Source organism: Acomys russatus, chromosome 13, assembly GCF_903995435.1.
Source record: "Acomys russatus chromosome 13, mAcoRus1.1, whole genome shotgun sequence".
NCBI classification, from domain to species: domain Eukaryota; kingdom Metazoa; phylum Chordata; class Mammalia; order Rodentia; family Muridae; genus Acomys; species Acomys russatus.
Window position 1 is genome coordinate 47017958 of NC_067149.1, and position 24674 is coordinate 47042631.

At 39.1% G+C, this 24674-nt stretch overlaps 1 protein-coding gene across 10 annotated transcripts in view; it reads right to left on the reverse strand.

The window, feature by feature from the left end:
• Nucleotides 1-24674, reverse strand: part of Erc1 (ELKS/RAB6-interacting/CAST family member 1) — a 259649-nt gene that overhangs the window by 189318 nt on the left and 45657 nt on the right. For 4 of the 10 annotated variants that reach the window (XM_051155233.1, XM_051155228.1, XM_051155229.1 and 1 more), the window contains exons 4-7: nt 13295-13369; nt 10108-10263; nt 8588-8680; nt 4227-4394 (exon numbers count right to left, since the gene is read on the reverse strand). In XM_051155233.1, the coding sequence (XP_051011190.1) occupies nt 4227-4394; nt 8588-8680; nt 10108-10263; nt 13295-13369 (492 nt within the window). The remainder of the gene's footprint in view (nt 1-4226; nt 4395-8587; nt 8681-10107; nt 10264-13294; nt 13370-24674) is intronic. The other 6 variants (XM_051155234.1, XM_051155232.1, XM_051155238.1 and 3 more) reach the window with 2 other exon arrangements.

Sequence of the window (24674 nt, forward strand, 5' to 3'; positions counted from 1 at the left end):
CACGATAAAAACTGACAAAAATACATTATCTAATTCATGCTAATATTATAGAGCCTCAATCAAATTTTCAGGACCCTGGCAAAACGCAGACAAATTCTTTGCTGGAATGTAACATACATGTCCTTTGGTCCATTTTGGAGGTGGGGCAGTTTAAATGAGAAACTCCCCATCAGCTCATGTATCTGAACACTTGTTCTCTAGTTTATTATGGTTTGAATCTGAAGGTCTCCCAGAGGCACATGTTGTGAAATGTATCCCCCAGCTGGTGGTGCTATTTGGCCAGTCTGTGGAAACTTTAAGAGGCAGGACACAGAGAAGACAAGGAGATCTGTAGGGGCAAGCATCTGAAAGCTGTAATGGCCATTGGTTACCATCATGCTCTGCTTCATAGCCCACAACGACGTGAACAGCCTCTACCAAGAATCCTACAGCTACATCTGAGTTGTTCTGCTGTGCCTTTCCTGCCATCATGGATTCTTTCCTCCTCTTAAGTTGTTTCTATCAGTTACTATGATAGTGACACAACGTTAACAGACAGAATACTGATTCTGAGATTTAGGGCTGTTCCTATCACAAGGCTGATCGTGTGGTTCATGGGTCTTTTGAGTTGGTGGGGAGAGTTTAGAAAGGTTTAGAGATGCAAACCAAGAGAAGCCCTAGAATGCTATAAGCAGAACCTAGCGGGATAGTCTAGTGGGAGAATGGGACCAGAAAACAGAGAGCAAAGACTGGACTCAGAGGCTTCAAATGAGAACACAGGCAGTGTGTGCATTAGTTATTTTCCATTGCTGCCATAAACGATGCTTAGATAATTTTAGAGGAGAAAAGCATTTATTGTAGCTTACACTTCCCAGGAGGATACAATCACCCCATCGGAACAGGGAAGGTACAGTAGCAGGAGTGCAAGGCCATCCTGGCAATCCGGAAACAAATCACATTTCATCCCACACAGGAAATAGAGAGAACAGGAGCTGGCTATAAAGCCACAACGCCAGTCCTCAGGGACATACTGTCTCCCCACAAAGTTCCATGACCTTCCCAGACAGCATCGCAAATTGTGTACCAAGATTCAAACACATGAGCCTATAAAGGATATTCTTCATTCAAACCACCATACTATAGAACTGGATAAAAAGACATTTGTGTTCTATTCCTACAAAGAACTTGTCTACGCTTTGCCAGGGTGCTAAAATTTTGATGGAGGCCAAATTCAAAGCTAAGATACTAATTTCTCTTCAGAAATTTTGCTGGCTGCTTTTGAGCCAGGTTGACAGTGAGCAGAGCAGAAAATGTGAAAAATGTGCAGTCTGACTTAAGGCAGCAAAGAGTTAGTCATTAAAGAGAATCCCAGTGATGTGCAGCAGGACAGTGGGAAAGGTTCCTTAAAGGCATTTCAGGACTTGTCAAGACCACACCTATCTAAGGCTTCAGAGCGAAAAACAGAAAACTCTTTCAAATCCTAGTAATCTGGGGTGCTCTATTTGCACACAGCTGCCTAAGGAACTGTTTTAACTACGCAGGCACTCAAAGAACACTAAAGCCATGATCCAGTGGGACTTGACTACTGCTTAGCCAGTGGTAGACTCTGGTATTAACCATATGGTACTTGTTTTGCAGGCATGCAGGATACAAGATACATGGAGAATTCCATCAAAATTTTAGGGGAAAAGCCTGAAAGACCAGGAAATGTAAGCAGGGTACAATTCTCTTCAGGGAGCCATGACAGGGTGAGGGAAGAAACTTTAAGAATAAACTGAGATGCAATGGATATGCCAAGACACTGGAAATGCCAGAAATGTGAAACATCTGTTTAGTAAAGTTACATGCACCAAATAAAGCCAGACCAAGAGAGAGGCCCGCATGTGGGGAATGCAAGGTTAAGAGTCTCCAGGCCAAGGTGGGCTCAGAACATACCACCACATACTCCAGATGTTGGGTATGGAACTACAGGACTTAATGTTTGCCTCCCTGTGTTTTGGTCACAGCCTTCGTTTTTATGTCCCCATTCCTCTATTTTGAAATGGAAATGCTTACTATAGACCACTGAATGGTAGAAGTATATAACTTTATTTGTTTGGGTTTTGTCTGTTTTACATGAGCCAGTCTCTGTTTATTGAACATGAGTCAGGATATGAAGAATTTAGTTTTAACTGCATTCTTCACAGATGGGAGCTCAGCAGTTCGGGAATACAGAGTGCCCGCCTGCCTCCAATACTGGCTCCTCTTGAGTGGAACCTCCATCACCATTCATCATCCTTCATGCTAGCATACCTTATAAAATCTGCAAGAACTGAGGGCTGAAGAGATGGCTCGGCAGTTAAGAGCACTAGCTGGTCTTCTAAAGGATCCAGGTTCAATTCCCAGGACTCACTATGGCGGCTCACAACCACCTATGACTCCTGAATCTGACATCCTTACACAGGCAAACATGCAGTCAAAACATCAATGTACATGAAATAAAAATAATTAAATGCAGGACTAAAAAGTGCATTGGCTGCCAGGACCACACTAGCTCTACTGAGGCTCCCTCTCCTCACATTAATGTACATGTTGTGATGCCAGTGTAATCTCTTGGAAATACTTTAAGCTTTTGGAAGTAAAATCCCACATCAATATCTAGCTTGGCAGCTTTCCTAGCTCAACATCCATCAGTACCTTTTACATCAGTGATATGAATGACTCCATCTTTCAGAATTCTGCCTATGAGGGTCATACTGGAGGCTGTATTTCTTTGCATTCTCTGAATCCTTAACACATGCTCACACCACCATGAACAACTGTCCCATTATGCCCTCCCCACCATGATAAACTGAAACTCTTTGAACTTATAAGCCAAAACAAACCTGTCCTCTATTACACTGTTTCTGTTAAGTGCTATGGTCACAAGGAAACCAAAGCAACTAATGCAGGAGCAAATAAAACAATTGTTATCCTAGCACTTGGGAGACAGAAGCAAGTGACTCTTTGTGAGTTTGAGGCCAGCCTGGTCTACAAAGTAAGTTCAGGACAGCCATGGCTACACAGAGACCCTGTTTTGAAAAACAAAAAGAAACCCAAACAAACAAACAAAAAACTGATATCAAATCAAAGTGTTACAAGCCAAACAGAGTGGCATGTACCATTAATTTCTGCACCCAGGAGGTACATGCAGATGGATCTCTGTGAGTGCACGGCCATCCATCCTGTTCTACACAGAGAGGTCTAGCACAACCAGCGCTGGGATTAAAGGCGTATGCCACCACGCCATCTGTGTAAGACCCAGACATTGTTCAGGCTGGATACAAAGAAGAATGGATTGACAAGAGAAATGTTATTTATCAGACCATGACAAGCTTTTAAATGTTTGTATTGTCGTTAACCAACTGCTTGATCAATGGCTTCCATCCCAAGCTAACAGTAGCAACATGGAAGTAAAGCTCACTTTAAGAACTGGTACCGCCTTCTGAATTTTTATGGTAATGCATATTCAAGTTATCAAAATGAAAACCCTCTTTATAAATGAGAAGAATTGAAAGCAATATTTTCCAAAGTATTTCATATTTGCAATTCTTTAAATATATCCAAATTCAGCCCAATAAAAATATAATGAGCAGAACTTTTTTAAAAATTATGCCATCAGAGCCGGCAAGATAGCTCATAGAGTTGAGATACTAGCATGAACACCATGGTGGCAGGAGACAACCACCTCCCAAAGAGTTGTCATCTGACCTTCTAACACAAATGCATACACATGCATGTACACAGCACATGTATATACATACAGACATATAATGAGCACTTTACACAAAATCCAAACTAACAGAGATCACTGACATTCATAATTTATGCTGGATAATAAGAATTACTGCTCCTAAATCTAAATGAATCAGATATATTATTTGTAACTATCTTTTTATTTGAATAATTTAAAACAGTTTGAAGTACAGATGCGGGCATGGTGGGGCACAACTGTAATCCCAGCACTTGGGAGGCAGAGGCAGGCAGATCACTGTGAGTTCCAGGACAACCAAGGCTACACACAGAAACCCTGTCTCAATAAACCTAACAACCACAAAAGAATTCTGAAAAATTTTAAAGAAATAGCATTTGTTTTAATTAGATATAACAACAAAAACAAAAATGGTTGCTTTAGTACAATAAATGATCACATGACTCTAACATACAAATACATAAAAAGATAAAATTAGGAATGAACTGGATTCTACACAAATCACAACACTCTTTACCTCCGTCTGCAAGATGGCAGCCCTTTGTTCCTTAGCAGTGAGAGACTCCTTCAGCACCTCAATATGTTGCTTACTGTCTGAGAACTGGTTTGTGAGAGTTTCTAGCTTTGTCTGTAGGGCTAGTAGTTCTGTGTCCTTTCTAGACAACTCCTGTTTCACCTGGCCAATCTGGAAAACAAAACACAACACTGTGAGTAAGAAAGAATTCACAATTAACTCTGAGCTGGACCTCTGGCAGGTTTGTGTCACAATATAGGAAACTAAGTTCAACATTTATTTTACGTAAGGTAGAGATGAGGGTGCTTTTGTGGTAAAGCACTGTCTAGCAGCCCTGAGTTCCTAGGCTCATCAAACAGTAAGTAAGACAAGACATACTAATCTTTTTGGGTCATCTAATACTGGGTGCTCCTTACCAAAAACTAAGCTTATTCAACAAACAAATTTTTAATCTTCATTTATTGTCTCTAAATAGTTTCCGGAAACCCTTAGAGCAATGGTTCTCAACCTTCCTAATGCTGTAACCATTTAATACCATTTCCTTGCATTGTGGTGACCCCCAACCATAAAATTAATTTTGCTGCTACTTCCTAACTATAATTTGCTACTCAGTAGTGTATCTCAGTTTATAAGACCATCAGAAATATGATTTTTCCGATGGTTGCAACCAACAGGTTGAGAACCGCTGCCTTAAGGGGAAAGATGGAAAAGGAAATTACAGTTCAACCAGAGCAGGCAGCATCCATCACCTGAACACCACTTCACTCTGCCATGCCTCCACCTCCAGAGCAGATGGATCACAGCAGGGTCAGTATGCAAAGCATAAGGGGAAAAGCAACCTCCTATTGCTACTGCAAAGCAAACTCAAATCTTAGTGGTATGCTTCTGTTTTTCTTTTTCAAACAAAAGTTTCATAAAATCTTTATGTTAAAAAGCTAGGCTTGGACATCATAGTACACGCCCTTCTCCCAGGCACAGTTCCTGGACGTCTATGAGTTCCATCAATGTCAAGACATTAGAGAGGTTCTTTTTTTAATGTCATCTATTTATCAACTACACACATCACAAAACATAAACATTGGACTTAAATGAAAATGTATACGCTCTAATCTAAAAATCTGAATAGGTAACTCATATATAAAAAATACAATGCAATCTCCACAAAGCTATTTTAACACAAGTATTTCCTTTTAATCATCTTCATTATATCTCTATTGCTTCTAAGCATTTGTATGAAAATGAGAGAGAGAGAGAGAGAGAGAGAGAGAGAGAGAGAGAGAGAGTGTGAGTGTGCACGCACAAGTGCACGTGAGCAAGAGCAAGCAAGAGTTTGAGTGAGGTTGGGGGGTCCTATTACCTCAGGCTGGCCCAAACTGCCTATATAGCCAAGGCTGGTCTTGAACTCCTGATCTTGTTTCCTCTGTTTTCTAAGTGCTAGGATCACAGGTGTGTATGCAGCCACACCCAGTGAGTCCAGGATATGTGTGTGTTGTATTTTCATGTTTGCAAAGGTCCATGCTGGGTGTGCTGTTCTATCACTTTCTGCCCTACTCCCTGGAGACTGGCTCTCACTGAACGTGAAGCTAGGCTGGCAGGCGGCAAGCCCTGGTGATCCTCCTGCCCACGTCCCAACAGCACTGGGACCCCAGAGGCATGCAGCCGCCCCTGGCTTCTTACATGAGCTGTAGAGAATTAAACCCAGGCCCTCATGCTGACATAGCAATCGCTCTTCCTCACCAAACCTTCTGACCCAGCCCTGGTCCTAAGAATTCTGTTGGTTATTTATTTGTTTATTTTGAGACACGGTTTCTCTGTGTAGCCCTCCCTCTCCGGACACTCACTCTATAGACAAGTCTGGCCTCAAACTCAGATTATCTGCCTGCCTTTGCCTTCCAAGGGCTGGGATTAAAGGTGAGAGCTATCATGCCCAGCTACCTTCTTTCATATCTTGAACTTAATAATATTAAAAAATTAAAAATTAAAAAAAGAAAGCTGTCTTATGACATTTTCTGGTTTTATATTAGGCTTACCACCCAGGAAGTGACTACAAGACAGATTAACTACTGAACATAAACACAGTAATAAGTAAGCCATCAATTTTCATGGCAGGTGAAACAAAATTCTTTGAGTTTTAGAAAACTGAGTATTTAAAGTTTTCTAAAGTATCTCTAAAGTATTTTACTACATAAATTTTCTGTTTTGTTTTTTGAGACAGGGTTTCTCTATGTTAGCCTTAGCTGTCCTGGACTCACTTTGTAGACCAGGCTGGCCTTGAACTCACAGAGATCCGCCTGCCTCTGCCTCCTGAGTGTTGGGATTAAAGGTGTGCGCCACCATTAATCTTAAGAAAAAAAGGCTCTTTAAAAAAAATTTTTTTTTCGTAAGAAGAAAGTTTACTTTAAAATTAGACTTTTAGTTTGGGAACATGCGTCAATGGAAGAGCTCTGTCCTAACATGTATAAGACCCTACATTTGATACACCAGAACAAAAAAAAAAGAGAGAAACCAATCAGACTTTTAAGAAGCACTTAAAAACAATTTAGCCTTCTTTTTCAATAGGATAGGCATTTTTATATACACTAGATAACTTTACTTACCGATACAGTAATGGTTTGTATATTGTACGTGCTTATTCTATGCAAATACTTACGGCCACTCACACTATCCCTTTATAAACAACAAGAACACATATCAGTGTTATTCCTTCCATAATAGACAGATTAAACTAAAAACATATTTGCTCGATAAATAAGTACCCAGAATACTGAAAATATTACTATTTTCTCAGCAAAGAACTAAGGCTTAAAGGTATCCAAATTTCTGGGTCAAAAATAAACAGAAGTCAGGCATGGAGGTACACATCCAAAAATCCCAATGCTAAGGAGGCTCAGGCAGAATCACAACTTTGATGACTGGTCTACATACTAAGGTCCTTTCTCAAATTCCAAAATACACATAGTAGAGAGAGATTTCAGTGTTGCACAGGGCTGACATTTCCCTGCCATGTGCATTATTGACTGAGCTTTACAAGCTGCTCTAGAGACCCTTAAAGACTGAGGAAGAGAAGAAAACAGTTTAAACAGAAGAAAAACTTAAGATACACAAATCTTCCTTCTAGAATGCCCAGGAGAGAGAACCAGGTAAGGAACACGTGGTGGCAGCTAGTTGCTGAAGACAGCAGTAACATTACTTCTTTAGCTGGCAATAGAGAAATTATACCAAAGCATCATACTGTTGGAATTCAATAACATAATGTAAGATATGTACTTGGCCTGCTGTCTGAGACACATAAATAAGTAATAGTGGCTAAGAAAAAAGAAAGAATGTTACATACCAGTTTCCCCTCCAGACAACATACATTAACACTATAACCCAAATTAGATCGTTTCCAAATTTAGTATTCTACTTTTTAACCTACAATACAAGCTGAGCCACAAATAGAAAGGATATCAAATTTGCAACATGTATTTTTAACACTGCATTCCAGGCTTACTCAGCTCCTCCAGAGTAGCTCTCTCATTTATCTTTGAGAATTTGAGGACGGTGTGCATGGACAACACAGATCAGAGAATGAAGAAATTACTAGTAACACTCTAGAACCAGATGCTGGTGTAAATCAGACCTGGCCTCTTACTAGCTCCATTTTCCGGGACATCATGTTACCCGAGTTTTCCCATCTGTAAGTTACTGTAGGTCACCCCAGCAGGTTATAAGATGCTTCTAATAACTATGAAAGTGGTAATCACTTTATTATTATTTATCAGAATGCTTTGAAATGCAGTTTTAAGTTCATACAGAAGCCTGTAAGCAGAGTCATTTAAAATAAATACCACACTAATTCTAAATTACCAGATAACTTTAAATAGGCTAATCACTCCCTATACACCTGTCCTAAAGAAAACAACATTTCTTGCAAAGCCTCCTAATAAACTTAAAGATAATGTCTCCATGTAGAATAAAATACTTTTCTCAAGAAGTTCAAATGCAGGTATGTTGTAGGTGCTGGGCCTAGTGACGTCTGCATATTGCTGTACCTGAGACTGGAGGGAAAGACCATCCATATAAATCAACATGGATCTAGTCAACAAGGGGATGAGGAAGGGAACTCTGAAATACCATCCATAGAGCAGCAAAACAATAAAGAGCCAGTGCAGGGCTTCCAGAATAATGTGAATCAGTGTGCACAAGTGACATGTGGGTCAAACTGGTGAACAGATGTCGGTTAAAAGAGCAGAGCAGGCTGGTTAGTGCTAAGAATGGGCAGAGCTGCCATCCATATAGAGAGTGAAAGTGTAAGCCACCCAGAAGCCAGAGCCAGCAGGGTCCCACTGTGGGATCACTGCACACAAAGAGGTAAATCTTACTGCAAAGACCTCAGACTGAAGACCAGCCGCTCTCTTTTTCAGCTCCTCCCCTTGAGCCTCTTTCGAACTTAGTTCCTCCTTCAGTTGCTCTACCTGTCACGACATTGTTATTGTTTTTCACTCATGTGCCAATTCAGGTCTTCATATTATCTGATTTTGATCCACAGTGACCTCTGAAATAACAATCACTTACACACAATTATCAAATCTGTTCCCCTAATTCAATTTTCAAAGGCATATAGTGTTTCTATCTCACAAACTTTTTCTAAATGAACTGAAATGTGCTTATTATCAAAAAGAAAGTATAATATAGATTATATAATACAGTATATTTTGTCCTAAATTCAGGGAGAAAATCCAAGCTAACACATCAATTTTTTTAGCTTCAAATTAACATATGATTAGTATAAATAACCAATAATAGACTCCTTAGTAATAGAAGAAAATTCTATAGACAGATGCCTGATACAGACACCACAAAAAGCCTAAACAGGGTAGGGAATCACACCTGTGTCATTCCTTGACAGTCAGCTATGGGGAGTATTTCAGTCTTCAGTTCCAAGGAACTAAAGAATACACTTGCTGTACACATATGTGAAATATAGTAGGTAATACTTTTCTAGCTAAAATTTTTTTTTAAATTATTTATTTGTATATTTGTTTATTTTGAGACAAGAGCCTCACTATATAGCCCTGGCTAGCCTAAAAATCATTATGTAGACTAGATTGGCCTCCAAGTTGCAGCAGTCCAGCTGTTTCTGTCTACTAAGTACTGGGACTGCGGGCATGTGACAGCATGTTCAAATTTTTACAATTATGACTTTTAATTAAACAAACAAAAAAATTCATAACCACAATAAACCAAACTCGTCAATTATATTTAAATAGTTTATAAAAATCAAAGTACAGGCTAAATGACTTTGGATCTGAAGAAAGAACGTTGTGGCTTATTTCAGGCCACATTGGTAGGCCTCCATGCTGGCCTTACTGCACACATGTCTGAGGAGCACATAGAAAACAACAAACCTAGTGGCAAATGAAGCTCTCTAAGGGAGAGAGCAAAGGTGTTTCATTCTTGGGACTTGTTTAAAAGAGAAGTATTTAACTTGCTTAAAAAAAAAAAAAAAAAAAAAAAAAAACCTCTCAGGGGTTTGACATAAAATACTTCCTAAGAAGAGGTAGAGAATGAGTTATCTCATACAGTTAAGAAAAACTCATCTGAACAAAGTTCCATCATGGAAGTTCTTACAGAAATGAAAATTTAAACTGTAACAACATGTCCTTAGTCACATCAAACAATTCTTATTTAAATAAAAGACTGAAATAAACTAAATGATACCAATAATTCTTCAATGACTTTAATTCTAGGACGTTTCTATGTGGGAGAAAAAAGCAACAACAAAGCTTCTCTAAAGTCTAATAAAACATACAGCACATCTTTACCATCATAACCTGAAAATGGATGTATAAAATTTTCAAGCTTCTTCAAGCTTCTGGGAACTAAAGTATCTGTTCCATACCTTATTTTTCATAAATTTAGAGTGGCTCCTATACACTTCCATTTGTTTCATTTCTTCCTCCCGCTCTTCAGTACTCAAAGCCCCATTTGATTTCAGCATCTGAATTTCTTCTTCCAGGTCTCGAAGGCCACGCTCCATGGAAGAAATTTTTGAATCCTAGAAACAATGGAAGAGTTGAGCATTAAACTATTTACAAATATTAAAAGTGGCTGAGTAACTGGGTCTCTCAAAGTGCTGAATTTTACAATGATAAATATACAGCCGGCCTGCTGCTGGGGCACATGGAGGGAGGGAGCCTCCTCTTTCTTCCTCTAGTTATAGACTGTTTCAACTCAGGCAGACATAATTAACCAAGGAGGCAGAAGTAATGGAAAAATGGCTAAAGGTTCTTTGTACTTTATTATCAAGAAGTTTCTAGTAGGGGGAGGGAGGGTTGTTATATTAACAGTAAAGACTTTGGAAGTTCTAATGCTTCATCACTTTACCTAGTGACCTCTAGGGGGCATACTTCTGACAATAAATAAGAAAATACAACTTTGAAAGAATTGTCCAGTAAAGTTTATAATTATATAAACAATAATTATGTAGTATTCCAATTGCAGAAAAATTCAAGAGTGAATAATTATATTAACAGTTACTTTTTATATCTTAGAAATCTTATTCTCTGTACTTCTGGCATACATCTGAAATATCTACATGTTTTAAAAATCAGTAGTTTCCATGGCACATATCTACAGTCCTGGGTATTAAGAATGAGACAATAAAAGGACACTTGAATAGTTCAGGGATAGCCTAGGCAACATAGTAAGGCACCCTCCCACGTCAAAAAATAATTAAATAATAAAATATTGTTCTTGTAAACCATTACTGCAAATACCAACTTCTAGTGCTGTATTTTTCTAATCTCAATTTCTTGATTTGTTTGTGACATCTAACTAATCCTCAACTTACTTCATGTATTATTAATGATAGCAAAATGGCTACAAGAAATAAGTTTGTATCTATAATTAAACACGCTTATTTGCCTAAGAAATAGAAACTTTAAAGAATATAAGTTAAGTACAGCTTCATTTTATTTGGAGCCTTAGAACATTTTGCGATAGAATTTTAAAACTGACTTCCTTTTTTTTTTTTTTTTCCCCATCAAAGATGTCTTGGTTGGCCACGTGGGCTATCGTAATTCCTAAACCAGAAAGATAAAACCTAAGGACCTGTCATGAAACAACTTCAACCAGCAATTTTCCAGTTTTGGGAGCTGATGGGAAAGAGGTATCTTAGCCTTGCCCATAGGCTCCACTTCAATTGTGGTATCTGAAATTTACTTTTAAGATTAATATTAAAATTGCTGCAAGTACCAGGACTTAGTCTCTTTAAACTGAACCAAGCTGAACTAAAACACCAGATGAATACAAAGAGCTAAGAGTCAAATGTAAGATCTGCCATGCCCACAGCCAGGAGCAACAAGAAGGAATGAGCAGATAGGAAAAGCAAGTGTGTCTCTGTCTAGCACAGCTCTGCACACCCACAGCAGACCCCCTGTACAGCTTCCACAGGGCCCTTCCTCAAAGCCTGACTTATTCCCCACCCATAACAGCAACACAGGATAAAATCAATTCACTATCAAACATACAGCACAAACACTTCTTTCTAGAAAAGACTATTACAGCAGCTGTGAAAACCTCAAGGCAAACATGGATTGCCCAGGGAAAAATCTACCGGTCTATTCTTTGAAATCAGGTTGGACAACTAATCCTTGCTAGTATACCTCATTCTAGCATAAACCCATGGTACCAAGCCTGGGTAATGTAAGGACAGCTCTCCCAATCAGGTTTTGCACTCTTATGTGAAATAAGCAGGTAGGTTCCCTTTGACTGTCTCACTCTACTTCCAAGCCTTGATCCCGTATCACTGTCAGCCACTCCTAACATAAGCATTGTGCGATCTACACTTTGAGATATTTCCCACATCTCCAATTCCAAAGGTTGCCTCACTCCCCCATGCAAGCCTGGACCTTGCTGAAGGATCTAATTACCCTGAACTATCTCAGGGTAGACCTGTCAACATTAAGAGGGATCCTAACATGAAGAAGAGGTGGCGCATCCTTTAATCCCAGCACTCAGGGAGGCAGAGGCAGGCAGATCTCTGTGAGTTCAAGGCCAGCCTGGTCTACAAAGGATAGTTCCAGGACAGCTAGGGCTGCTGCACAGAGAAAACTTGTCTTAAAAAACAAAACAAAAAAGGTTTTCTTGTTGGGTGGTGGTGGTCCATGGCTTTAATCCCAGGCAGAGGCAGGAGGATCTCTGTGAGTTCAAAGCCAACCTGGTCTGCAGAGGTAGTTCCAGGATAGCAAGGGCTACACAGAGAAAACCTGTCTTGAGGAAGAGAAGAGGAGGAAGAAGGGGAGAAGGAAGAGGAGGAGGAAGAAGAGGAGGGAGGGGAGGAAGAGGAGAGAGGGAGGAAGGGGAGGAGGAGGAGGGGAGGATAAGGAAGAGGTTGCAGAGTTTTTTTTTTCTGTGTGTGCACATGCATGTTCATGTGAGTGTATGCATGCAGAGGTCAGAGGACAAACTCCAATGCTGTTTGTTCCTTAAGCACTATCCACTCTGTTTTGTGAGGCAAAAGTATCTCACTGGCCTGGAGCTGGGCAAGTAGGAGAGCCTGGCCAGCCAGGAAGCTCCAGGGAGCTCCCTGCCCCTCTCTTCAGTGCTGAAGTTACAAACAAACGCCAACAAGCTCAGCTTTTCTACATAGGTTCTAGGGATCCAGCTCAGGTGCCCAGCAAACCTTTTACTGACAGCTATCCCTACAGGCCAAGATATTTTATTTTCCATAGCTTCTCTCTTCAGTGTGCCACTTTTGAGCATAAACATAATCTGACCATGCGTATCCCTGCTGCCTTCTTCTGTCATGCTCCTCCTCACTAGTCTCCCTTCCTCTTGCCTAGCAATCCCTTCTCTGCTTTATGAAGCTGGGCACTTGATTTAAAGACTCTTTTTGGTCTCGTTTGAATTACGTCCAACAGCTATCAGAAAAGGAAACTTAACATCCTGTTTCACTAAGTTTTACAATTTCCTTTCAGTCTCCCAGTTGAGCAAAGTATTGATACTACCTTCAACACAGGAGGAAAGGGTCGAACCATTTAAGAATGAAAGGAAACTCCAAGATTCCTCACGAGAGTCTCACTTACCTTCATCTCAATAACAGTTTGCAAGGCTTTTGTCTTGGCAGAATCAGGAGCATTCTCGAATCTCCGGTGCATCTCCTAAACAGAAGTAGAAGAGAGTCAGTGCCTGGCTTTAATGCTCATGCCTCTTTTGGTCTCACTTCACAGCGCTGGCTGGCCTGGACCTCAATATGTATACCTGGCTGGCCTTGAACTTACAGAAATCCACCAGATCCTCTGCTTCTGCCTCCCAAGTACTGGTATTAAAGACAGGTACCAACACACCCAGCCAACCTCTGTGGTAAATGGGCCCTTCCTTTGTCACAAACCTTACCTGTGGATCAGGGAATCCAGATGATTCAATATACACCCTGAAGGTTCCCTAGCTCTGAATAGACCGTTATTTAAAATCAGGCATAGCAATACCAACAGTGGAGGCTACTGTACATCACCAGATTGATATGTCAGTAAGACATGAAACCAACACTGCAAGTGATCTAAAAGGGGCAGCTAGAAAAGATTCCCTTTTAAAAAGAAGAAATGAAGGCCACCACAACCAGCCTGCAGTGCACAGACTGGAATAACCTCTGCTGACAACATCTTTCCTACAGCACCTACCTCCAGAGTAACAACCACCTAGTTACAGATGATGAAAACCTCAGTGGGACTCCAGGGAGACAGAAAAAGACTGGTGGACAAGTTTCTGTGTAGTTCAAAATCAGAAAATGTCATAAGACAGCTTTTTAAATCCAAAGTTTAATGAGTTTAAGATAGGAAGAAAGGAGGCTAGGCATGGTAGCATATGTCTTTAGTTCCAGCACTCTTTTTTAAAAGAGACTAGATATTGCAAAAAGACTAAATTTTTAAAGTGTTTGAATTTGTCGAATTCTAAGTTTGTAAAATGTTTGATATTGTGGATCTTGGGGATGAATGAGAAAGGAAAGGTGGTGATTTACCAGTGATGTGTTGGGTGTCAGGCCGACAAGAGGTCGGCTATGATTACTGGTTTTATGCCAGCGTGGCATAAGCTAGAGTCATTGGAGAAGAAGGAGCCTCAACTGAGAAAACACTTTCATAAGATCAGGCTGTAGGCAAGGCTATAGGGCATTTTTTTTTTTTAAAGATTTATTTATCTATTTAATATGTATACAATGTCCTGTCTGCGTGTGTGCCTGCTCACCAGAAGAGGCCACAAGATCTCATTATAGGATGTTATGAGCCACCCTGTAGTTGTGGGAATTGAACTCAGGACCTCTGGAAGAGTGCTCTTAAGCTCTGAGTGATCTCTCCAGCTCCCATATAGGGCATTTTTTAAACACTGTTTGATATGGGAGGGATCAGGCCACCCCAGACTGGTAGTCCTGGGTTCTGAGCAAGCTATAAAGCGAAACAGAGGCAAGCAGGTCTCTGTGCGTTTGATGTCAGGCTGGTCTATATAGTAAGTTCCAGGACATCAAGAGCTACACAGTGAGACCCTATCTCCAAAAACAAACAAACAAACAACTCTGGACAAATAAATAAATAGGTAGATAGGAAGGATGTTAAGAGTTTCCAAGGTTCATTCAAAAGTTATCAACAACCTCAGACAATTCTCTTGTCAGATTTGTGGCTGTCTTTGAATTAGTTAGTGCTAATGAGGAAATCTGGAATACCCCCGCTATGACAGAGTGGAGTACTCCATATGAACAATGCTTAAAAATAATGAAAGACTACACTTCAAGTTTTGCTTATATCTTTCATCTAATTTACTCACTGTTGCCTGACCAGGAAGCTCACTGATTAACTTTACCTAAAATTCTTACACAACAGGACTATAGACATGGCTCAGCGATTAAGAGCACTGGCTGCTTTTCAAGAAGGACCTGAGTTCAATCCCCAGCACCCACAACTGTCTGTAACTCCAATTCTAGGGGATCCAAGGACCTCACACAGACACACATACAGGCAAAACACCAATACACATCAAATAAAAATTACAGAACAAAAGCTTTTTCAAAAAAATTTTCACACTATATTCATTTCTTTCTTTTCTTTTTTTTTGTTTTGTTTTTTGTTTTTTTTTTGTTTGTTTGTTTGTTTAGAGCATTTCTGATCAAAAGTGCTCAGTTGCTGACGTCTATGAAATTGTTCCAAACTCCCACAAACCCCAGAACCTGAAAAAACTCTGGTTAAAGCATTTACGGGCAGACAGACTCGATCTTTATTAGTGGACACTGCCCTTTCTGCTACAACTGTTACTAACTCTAACCTTGGGTTTTCAACCAGACATCATACTTACATAGGTAACAAACATTTCAAAAGCTATTTTCCCAAGACTAGCATCCAAAACCTGTATCACACATGCAGCCATTCATAGCTTCCAGTCTCTCTGAAGCCAAAGTCAGGAAATCTACTTAGATATGCCTTCAAAAAAGCCCAAAATCCAAATACATTCTTACATTTTTAATACCACCGCCTAATGAGCCATCAAAAAAACAAAAACAAAAACAAAAAAACCACACCTCTCATTAACAACGTGCCTTCCTTACTGCACCTTCTCAAAACACTCCTTTAAAAACTAAGTTGAGGGCTAGAGAGATGGTTCAGAGATTAAGAGCACTGTTTGCTCTTCCAGAGGGCTTGAGTTTAATGCCCAGCAACCACACATCGATAACGAGATCTGGTGCCCTCTTCTGGCCTGCAGGTATAAATGAAGATAGAGTACTCATACATAAAATAAAAACATCTTAAAGAAAAAAAAAAAAAAAAAAAAACCTTAGTTAATCCCAACACTCCAACACTCAAAACTCTGTCAAGGCTCCCCCCCCCATGTGACATGTTTTCTTGAGAGACTATAAACCTTCATGTCTTCCCCACTTCCCTTAATCGCTGTACTTCAGTCACACCAGACAACTAGCTGAGCCCCAAATAGGGTTGGGCTGTTGAACTCTCTCCCTTCCCCCATACTATGTGAACACTTCATTTCCATCTGTCCATAGCTCAAATGTCTCTTAAATATTTTAGGTGGATTAGCTATATGATGTGATTATGTTTAAACAAAACTGTCCATGTGGTTTATAGATACACACTAAAGACAGCTGGGATAAAATTACTATGCCAGGATATCTTTTTTAAATCTTTGGTAAAAAGAAATAAAAAAAAATGTTTGTCTCCTATAATAGGCTTATTTTCCTGTTTTGTGTGTTTAGTAATTGTGATTTGTTATAGTGTTGGCATAATGGATATGTCATTATAAGGTGTCCAAGTTCTGGTGTCTTCCTTAATGAAACACTGTCCTGACATCTCTTTTTAAAAACTTATTTAATTATTCATTCTCTCACACGCTCTGTTTCTGTATAAGAGTATATTCAATCAACACATACACCAAAATTACAAACATAATGGAACTATTATTCTAGCCAGTAAGCTAAGAAGTAACTACATTGCACATGGAAGACTAAATCTATCATTAGTAATTTATGTACTTTTGAAAAACAGAGTTGAATTGAGCTAAAAATGATCATAATGAGTGAGTTAACCCAGAAGCAGAAAGAATCAAATGGTATATACTCACTTATATCTGCATACTAGCCCAAGGGGCATGTCCCACGAAAGCCTTTACTTACCAGGAAACTGGGACAGAGGGGAGGACATCCTATTGGGACTCTAAATGAGAGAAGCATGGGAGAACAGCAAAGTAGAAGGATCCAGAGGGTCCTAGAAACCTACAAGTAGAACATTATGATAGGCAGATTTGGGCCCAAGGGTCCCGCTCAAACTAAGGCACCAGCCAAGGACAATACAGGCGGTAAACTTTAAACCCCTTCCCAGATCTAGCTAATGGTCAGAACATTCTCCACAGTGGAGTGGAGAGTGGGATCTGTCTTTCTCACATACTCTGGTGCCTCACATTTGACCATGTCCCCTGGAGGGGGAGACCTGGTGGCACTCAGAGGAAGGACAGCAGGTTGCCAAGAAGAGACTTGATACCCTATGAGCATATACAGGGGGAGGTAATCCCTCCCAGGAACAATCATAGGGGAGGGGAATAAGGGGAAAATGGGGGGGGGGGGAGAATGGGAGGATACAAGGATGGGATAAACATTGAGATGTAACAAGAATTAATAAAAAAAATTAAAAAAAAAAAAAAGAAAAAGAAAAACAGAGTCGAAAATACAGCTCAGTTGGTAGTGTGCAAGACTAGTGTGCAAGGCCCCTGGCAGTCCTCAGTTGGATACATAAGACTGGGAAGAGAGGCAGGAGATTACCACTTCAAGTCTAAGCCGGAGGTGGTGGCGCACTACTATAATCCCAGCACCCGAGAGGCAGAGGCAGGCGGATCACTGAGTTTGAGATCAACCTGGTCTACAAAGTGAGTCCAGAACAGCCAGAACTACACAGAGAAACCCTGACTCAAAACAAACAAACAAACAAACAAACAAACAAACAAACAAAAAAAAGTTCAAGTCCAGTCTCTAGTATGCAGGGAACTCAACACAAAATGGACTACACAAAACCATTTCTAAAAAGATAACTGAACATTTTTAAAGGGGGGTTGGGGAGATGGCTGAGAGGTTAAGAGCACTGGCTGGTCTTTCTGAGGATCCTGGTTCTATCCCCAGTACCCACACAGCAGGTAACTCCACTTCTAGGAGATCCAAAACCCTCCCAGGAACATCCATGTAGTGAAAATACCAATGCACTTAAAGAAAGGAAGGAAGAAAGAAAGAAAGAAAGAGAAATCATTAAGAAATGTTTCTTTAAAAAAATGAATGAAACTAAGCCATGATATTTTCTGGCACTAAGATGATATTAATCTAAATACATAAATGTGACAATGTTTTAATATTAGAAATAGAGGCATGGTAAATTTAGTAAAAAAAAACAAAAGAGTGATCATAAAAGCCAACATGGCAGTTGTTCTTAGAGGGAGAAAAGAGGTTCTGACAGTGACGATACATGAAGAACACTGGAGTGGTGGTGGTTAGAAGGGATCATAGTTCATAATTCCTTATGCTACATAACTGTTTATACTATTATTTTGAGGTGCTGGGGTCAACCTCAGGGACTTGCGTATGATAAGCAACCGGTCTCCCACTGAGCTACATCCCTAGCGGATTCAAAGCACTGTCTATAGTATGTATTTAGGTTTTAGAATCTATTGAATTCACCTCTTTTTTTCCATCCCAACAATTAAATACATCATTCAGTCAGGATTAATCTCCCACCTGCATTAAAACAAGCTTACTAGTTGTAGATTGTTCATAAGCTATAGTCCCCGCACTGTACTCAAGTTGCTCAGTTGAATATATAGAGATTAATGATGTTTGCGCAACAAGTGTAAGATTTTAGAACATAAAATGAACTATATAAATGATAAACAAGTTTCACATACAATAAAAGGCTAAAATCTATGCCTACATTTATTTAGTGCTTTATATTTGAAAGTGTTGAATCTGAATTTCTTTAGAGTATTTCATAATTTAGGTGTTTAACTAATTTGATGGCATCTCTTCCCCATTATCTAGTTTCAAAATGGTCCTTTTTGTGGTAAACTATTTTAATTTTATTTTTAAACTCTAGCATATAGGCAAAGAAAATATAAAGAAAACCAAACTATTCAAATTTTAAAGATCCTCCTACATGCTGGATGTGGCACGTCTTTAATCTTAGAACTCAGAAGGCAGAGGCAGGGGAATCTTTGTGAGTTCCAAGCCAACCTGGTCTATAAAGGGAGTCTAAGACAGCCAAGGCTACAGAGAGAAACCCTATCTCGAGGGGGGAAAAAGATCCTCCTACATGTATAATAAGGACGTGGCCAGAATGCACTCTAGTTCACTCACAGGCATAAAGCTTTCCCATTGAAATACCGGAAACCCTACCACAGCACATTTCTACTCACAGGTCTGCACATTAAAGCTCATTATGAACACATCTTGTATTCAGTGGGATGACAAACTCCTCTTTCCCACTGAGCATATCAAACCTCAGGTTCACACATGCACTGTAAATAATGGGAGAGTCTCTGGAAATAGAACTAAATTACTATTCAAACAAGTGTAAGAAGAATGTACTATTTGCTCACTTCATTTCATCCCTATTGACTGAAATTTTTCATTTAAAAGCAAATATACCTTAGGGACTGGAGAGATAGCTAGATCAGTTAGTAAAGTGTTTCCTATGCAAGCTTAAGGATCTAAATACAATCCCAGAACTCATATAGAGCCTAGCCTACTCAGCAAGTTCCAGATCAGAGAAAGAGTCTGTCTCAAAAAACAAAGACGCTGGGGATGGTGGCACACACCTTTATTTGCCAGCGCTTGTGAGGCAAAGGCAGGCAGATCTCTGAGTTCAAGCCTCGCTTGGTCCTACAGAGCCAGTTTGAGAACAGCCAGAACTAGAAAGATTCTGCCTCCAAAAACAATGCAAACAAAATAATAGGAAAAAAAGAAAAAAAAGAAAAAAAAAAAAAAAAAAAAAAAAAAAAAAAAGGTGACAGCTCCTAAGGAGCAACACCTGAGGCTGGCCTTTGGGTATATAATACATAATACACACACACACACACTCACAAAAGGACTTGAGCATGGTCTGTACACTTGTAATTCCTGCTCAGTAAGCTGAGACCAAGACTATGGAGAATTTGACTGGACTACACAAGGAAATAGGACAGGACAAAGAACAGGAATCAAGGCAGGAAAGAAAAGAGGAGGAAAGGGGGAAGATAAGGGAGGGAGGGAAAGAAAAGGAGGAGACAGGGAGAGGAGAAAAAAGGAAGGAAAGGGGAAGAGGGAAAGAGAAAGAAATGGGAAACAAAAGGAAGAAAGGGGAGAGGAAGAGAACAGGAGGGAAAAGGTAGGAAGAGGAAAAAGAAAGAGAAAGAAAAATACAAATTATGAGTAGAAGCCAAGCATTGCGGCTCATCCCTTTAATCTCAGCATTCAAGAGGCAAAGGCAGTAGGATCTCTGTGAGTTCAGAGTCTACCTATCGACACAGGGAGACCCTGCCTTTAAAATATATGGGATTTTTATTTTTAAAAATATATGGGTAGATATATATATACATATATTTAATTTATATATGTGGGATAATTATTTTAATTTCCTAATAGCATCACAGTCTCTAATGTAAATAGGAAATATGTTATTGCCTATAATTTATGAAATAATGGACAGCCTCAAGTTTGAGAACAAATTAGGAACAATTTATGCTTCTTTCCTGAGTAGTTTCTCTCATTTTAAAAGTAAATATGGTCAGGCATGGTAGCGCATGCCTTTAATCCCAGCCTCTGGAGGCAGAGGCAGGTGGATTGCTGTGAGTTTGAAGACAGCTTGGTTTACAAAATGAGTCCAGGACAGCTAAGGCTACACAGAGAAAGCCTGTCTTAAAAACATGGATGAATGAATGAACGAAAGAAAGAAAGAAAGAAGCTGGGGATTTAGCTCATTGGTAGATGCACTAGCATGCATCAGGTCCTAGGTTCAATCTCTACAACCATAAAATAATAATAACTATAATAATAATGATGATGACAGTGAATTAACACTACAGCCTTTGGCCTATGTGCAAGGTCCTATGTCCAATCCCCAATGCCATAAAAATATGCTTTTTTTTATTAACACGACTGAAAGAAAGAAGCACTTATGACTCAAAGTAGCACTTGAAAGTCTGAAGTTTCTCTTCTTTTCAAATTTCAGGTTTCCTCCCTCATTGCTCTTAGGTCAAATGTTTGTCAGGTCCCCTCAGAGTCAATCGTTCATACAAGGTCTAGATTACTGTGCTGCAGTCACAGAGGAGAAGGAAAGAAGGAAATGGAAAGACTCCGGACTACTCCCAACTACTTGGTTAGTACCTCCTCTCATTCCAGAGACCTTTACCATCTCTCGCAGCTGCACTGTACTGAGAAAACCTATCTTCTTGACAAAATAAAAATGAGGAAAATGAACAATCAAAACAAGAGCAAGAGGAAATATCTGAATAAACAAGGTACGTAACTGTCCTTGTTTTCCAAATTCACTACAAAAGATCAAACATATTAATACTGGAATTATTTTTTATTCTAACTTCTATTCACTATCTATTATCTTCCTCTTTGAGAAAGGGTCTCATATGGAGCAGGTTGGTCTTGATTTCTCTATGTAGACACAGATGACAGTTGAATTCCTGATCCTCCTGCCTCCACTTCCCACTGGTTTATGCAATGTTGAAATTAAACCCACTAAGACATATCACAGTCCAATGTCTATTTCTTTCTCTACACATCTCTATTGCTTTTTTACTCTTATAACTTCCAACTGCCAAGAAAGCTCACAGACACTTCTTAAATATGCTAGCCAAAATTCAGAATTCATAGCCTAGAATCTATAAAATATTAGCACTTTAAACCATGAACATTTTTATAAACCCTAACAGGTGAAAAGCTATACTAACAAGACTTGGATTAAGACATTATAGAAAACAAAACGAAAGTCAGGCAAACAAAATGGCTAATTCATTACAAGAAAGTATAGCCTGGTATGATTAGACAAACCTTTAACCCTACACTAGGGAGGCAGGAGCAGCTGGATCTCTATGAGTTGAAGGCCAGCCAAGTCTATATAGAAAGTGCCAGGTGAGCCTGGGCTAAATAGTCAGACCTCATCTTAAAAAATAAAACCCTACACCCAAAAAAAGGCAAACACCTGCCAATATTTTAAAGAAAGAAATCGAGGTCTAAAATATATTATTGAGTTGCCATGCTTTGTACACACAGAAATAAAGATTTGCTTAAAATTCCATAACCAATCAATATTCTCTATCAAGACACTGGAAATCGTGGTTTAGCTCTCAGAGTTTGCTGTATAGCAATCACCTGCAAGGGTTATTATAACTCCAAGTATCCAAGCCCAAATATAGCATGTAATTTACAGCTTGCCCAACAGATGTCCTCACTCTTCCATCAAAGGAAAGGTGGAACAGCACAGCACAAAATCTAGCCACGTCAAGCAATAATACAATTCCATCACCAACTTTAATCCCTACACTAGGGAAGCAGGGGTGGAAAATTCAAATTGAAAAGTCAAGCTCAAACAACAGTGAAACTGCAGCACCAAGAGAAAATGTAATACTTAATCAAAACTTTAGTTTTAATTTTGGAGGATATATAAAATCATGTTTATAAATGAAACCGAATATTGTAATAAGTAATATCACAAATGTTATTTTACTGTTATGTTAGTTACTAAGCTTGAGAAGCCATATCACTTATAAGGCATATCACTATTACATTGCTCAATGAATGGAGTACAGAAACCTCTTAACTGCAAAGCCAATGCTCCAACTCAAATCTGGGAGTCTTAGATGGACACAGACCATAAAACAGATATCCATCATCACAGTATCATTATATACTAGGGGCTTAATAAGTAATTGTTGAGTAAGGGAATAAATGAGAACTAAAAAGCACCTCTAGCATCTCACTGCTTTGGAAACTAGTCTACTGGCAAGGTAAGGTTAAAACATAATGTTACAATCCCAGCACTTGGGAAGCAGAGACAGGTGGAGCTCTGTGACCTTGAGGCCAGCCTGGTCTACAAAACTAGTTTAGGACAACCAAGGCTGTTAACAGAGAAACTAGGTCTCAAAAACAAAATAAATAAATAAATTAATTAATTAATTTAAAAAGACATGTCAAAATCTGTGTCCCAGGTTATCACGTTATCTTTGTTAATTATATCCTGTAATATACATGTTTGGTTTATTAATGTTCTTCATACAAAAATGAGTCTTTCCTGCCACAGACTGTATCTAAAGTTTTTTGTTTATATTTTTTCTAATGTCTCTTTTTAAGTAGTCCATCTACAATTTAATGTTATGTAACTAGGTATTTTCTAAATGATGGCCATTATCTCGAAATATTCACCACATACTTAATGCATTGTTTCTGGATTCTATTCTATTCTATTCTGTTTTCCTTGATCAGGCTGGCCTTCAACTTCAACTTCTCTGTCACTGTTTCCCAAGTGATGACATTAAAGATACACACCACAGATGGATTAAAAATAAAGACAAGTCTCCCAAGGATTTCCAGGGAATTCCTAGTATAGACACCTAAACTGATAAATTAGGGGGAAACAACACCTGTATATATGTTTCTGCAATAATGAAAAATTGAGTACCATCTTTTCCATTAATGATATTTATTCATTCCCCTTATCTTATTGGACTAGATGAAACTTCAAGGATGTTGTTAAACAGCGTTTAGCACAAGCACCTTTACCTCTTCCTAACTTCAGTATGTGACTAATATGCAGAATGCTCTCTAGTAAGTATATATTTACTGCGCTGTTACTTGCTTAAGACAGACTATAAAGCATCATTCAGTTCTTATTTTATTAATCATTTATCTGGCCTAGTATTAACACAGATAACATTTTATTTAGCATCCTTAGGGGTTAGATGAAGGAGGTCCAAAGACAGCCAGGGCTACTTAGTAAGAGTCTGTCTTAAAAAAATAAATAAATAAAAATGGCACTGAGCTATGGCGGCACATGCCTTTAATCACAGTGCTCAGGAGGCAGAGTCAGGCAGATCGCTATGAGTTTGAGGCCAGCCTGGTCTACAGAGCAAGTTGCAAGATAGCAGGGGCTACACAGAGAAACCCTGTCTCAAAACACCAAAAAGAAAGGAAGGAAGGGAGGGAGGGAAGGAGGGAGGGAGGATGGATGGATTCGGATACTCCTACTTACATGCTCACAGCTACATGGACATGCAACACTGCACATCGAGACATGGCAAAACTGATGTAAACTAAGCCTTTTTTTGTTTTGTTTTGTTTTTTTTGAGACAGGGTTTCTTTGTGTAACAGCCTTGGCTGTCCTGGACTCACTTAGTAGACCAAGCTGTCCTTGAACTCAGAGATCCACCTGCCTCTGCCTCTCAAGTGCTGAGATTAAAGGCGTGCGCCACCAGGACCGGCTATTAAGCCTTGATGGAAGTAAAAAAAACCAACAACAAAGAATAAGCATTTCCAAAGCCTCTGTGTTCATTTACCCTCAAGTAAATTTTAAGTAGCATGAATAGATTTATTGTAAAATATGCTACAAACAGTACTCTTGAACTATTTAGTGGTACAGTCACAAGAAGATATATTTTCCTATATCATGTACATAATTTATTTCTATGGCTTTTTATTTTTTAAAAAACATTTAAAACTCTCAGGATTTTTCAGTATTTTTGAGCTCAATATATTCCAAATTGTTCACAGCCAAAAAATAAAAAATAAAAAAATAAAAAAAAATTGTGGCTTCCTATAGCCCTCAGCTATCTAGCATTTATTAGTTCCTGAACTACTAGGATCTGCTGAAATATTCAGAAGCAGCAAATGTAACATTAAAGCAGGAAATTAAAGTTGGGAAAAAGGCATCACCACATTTGTGTTTGTTCTAT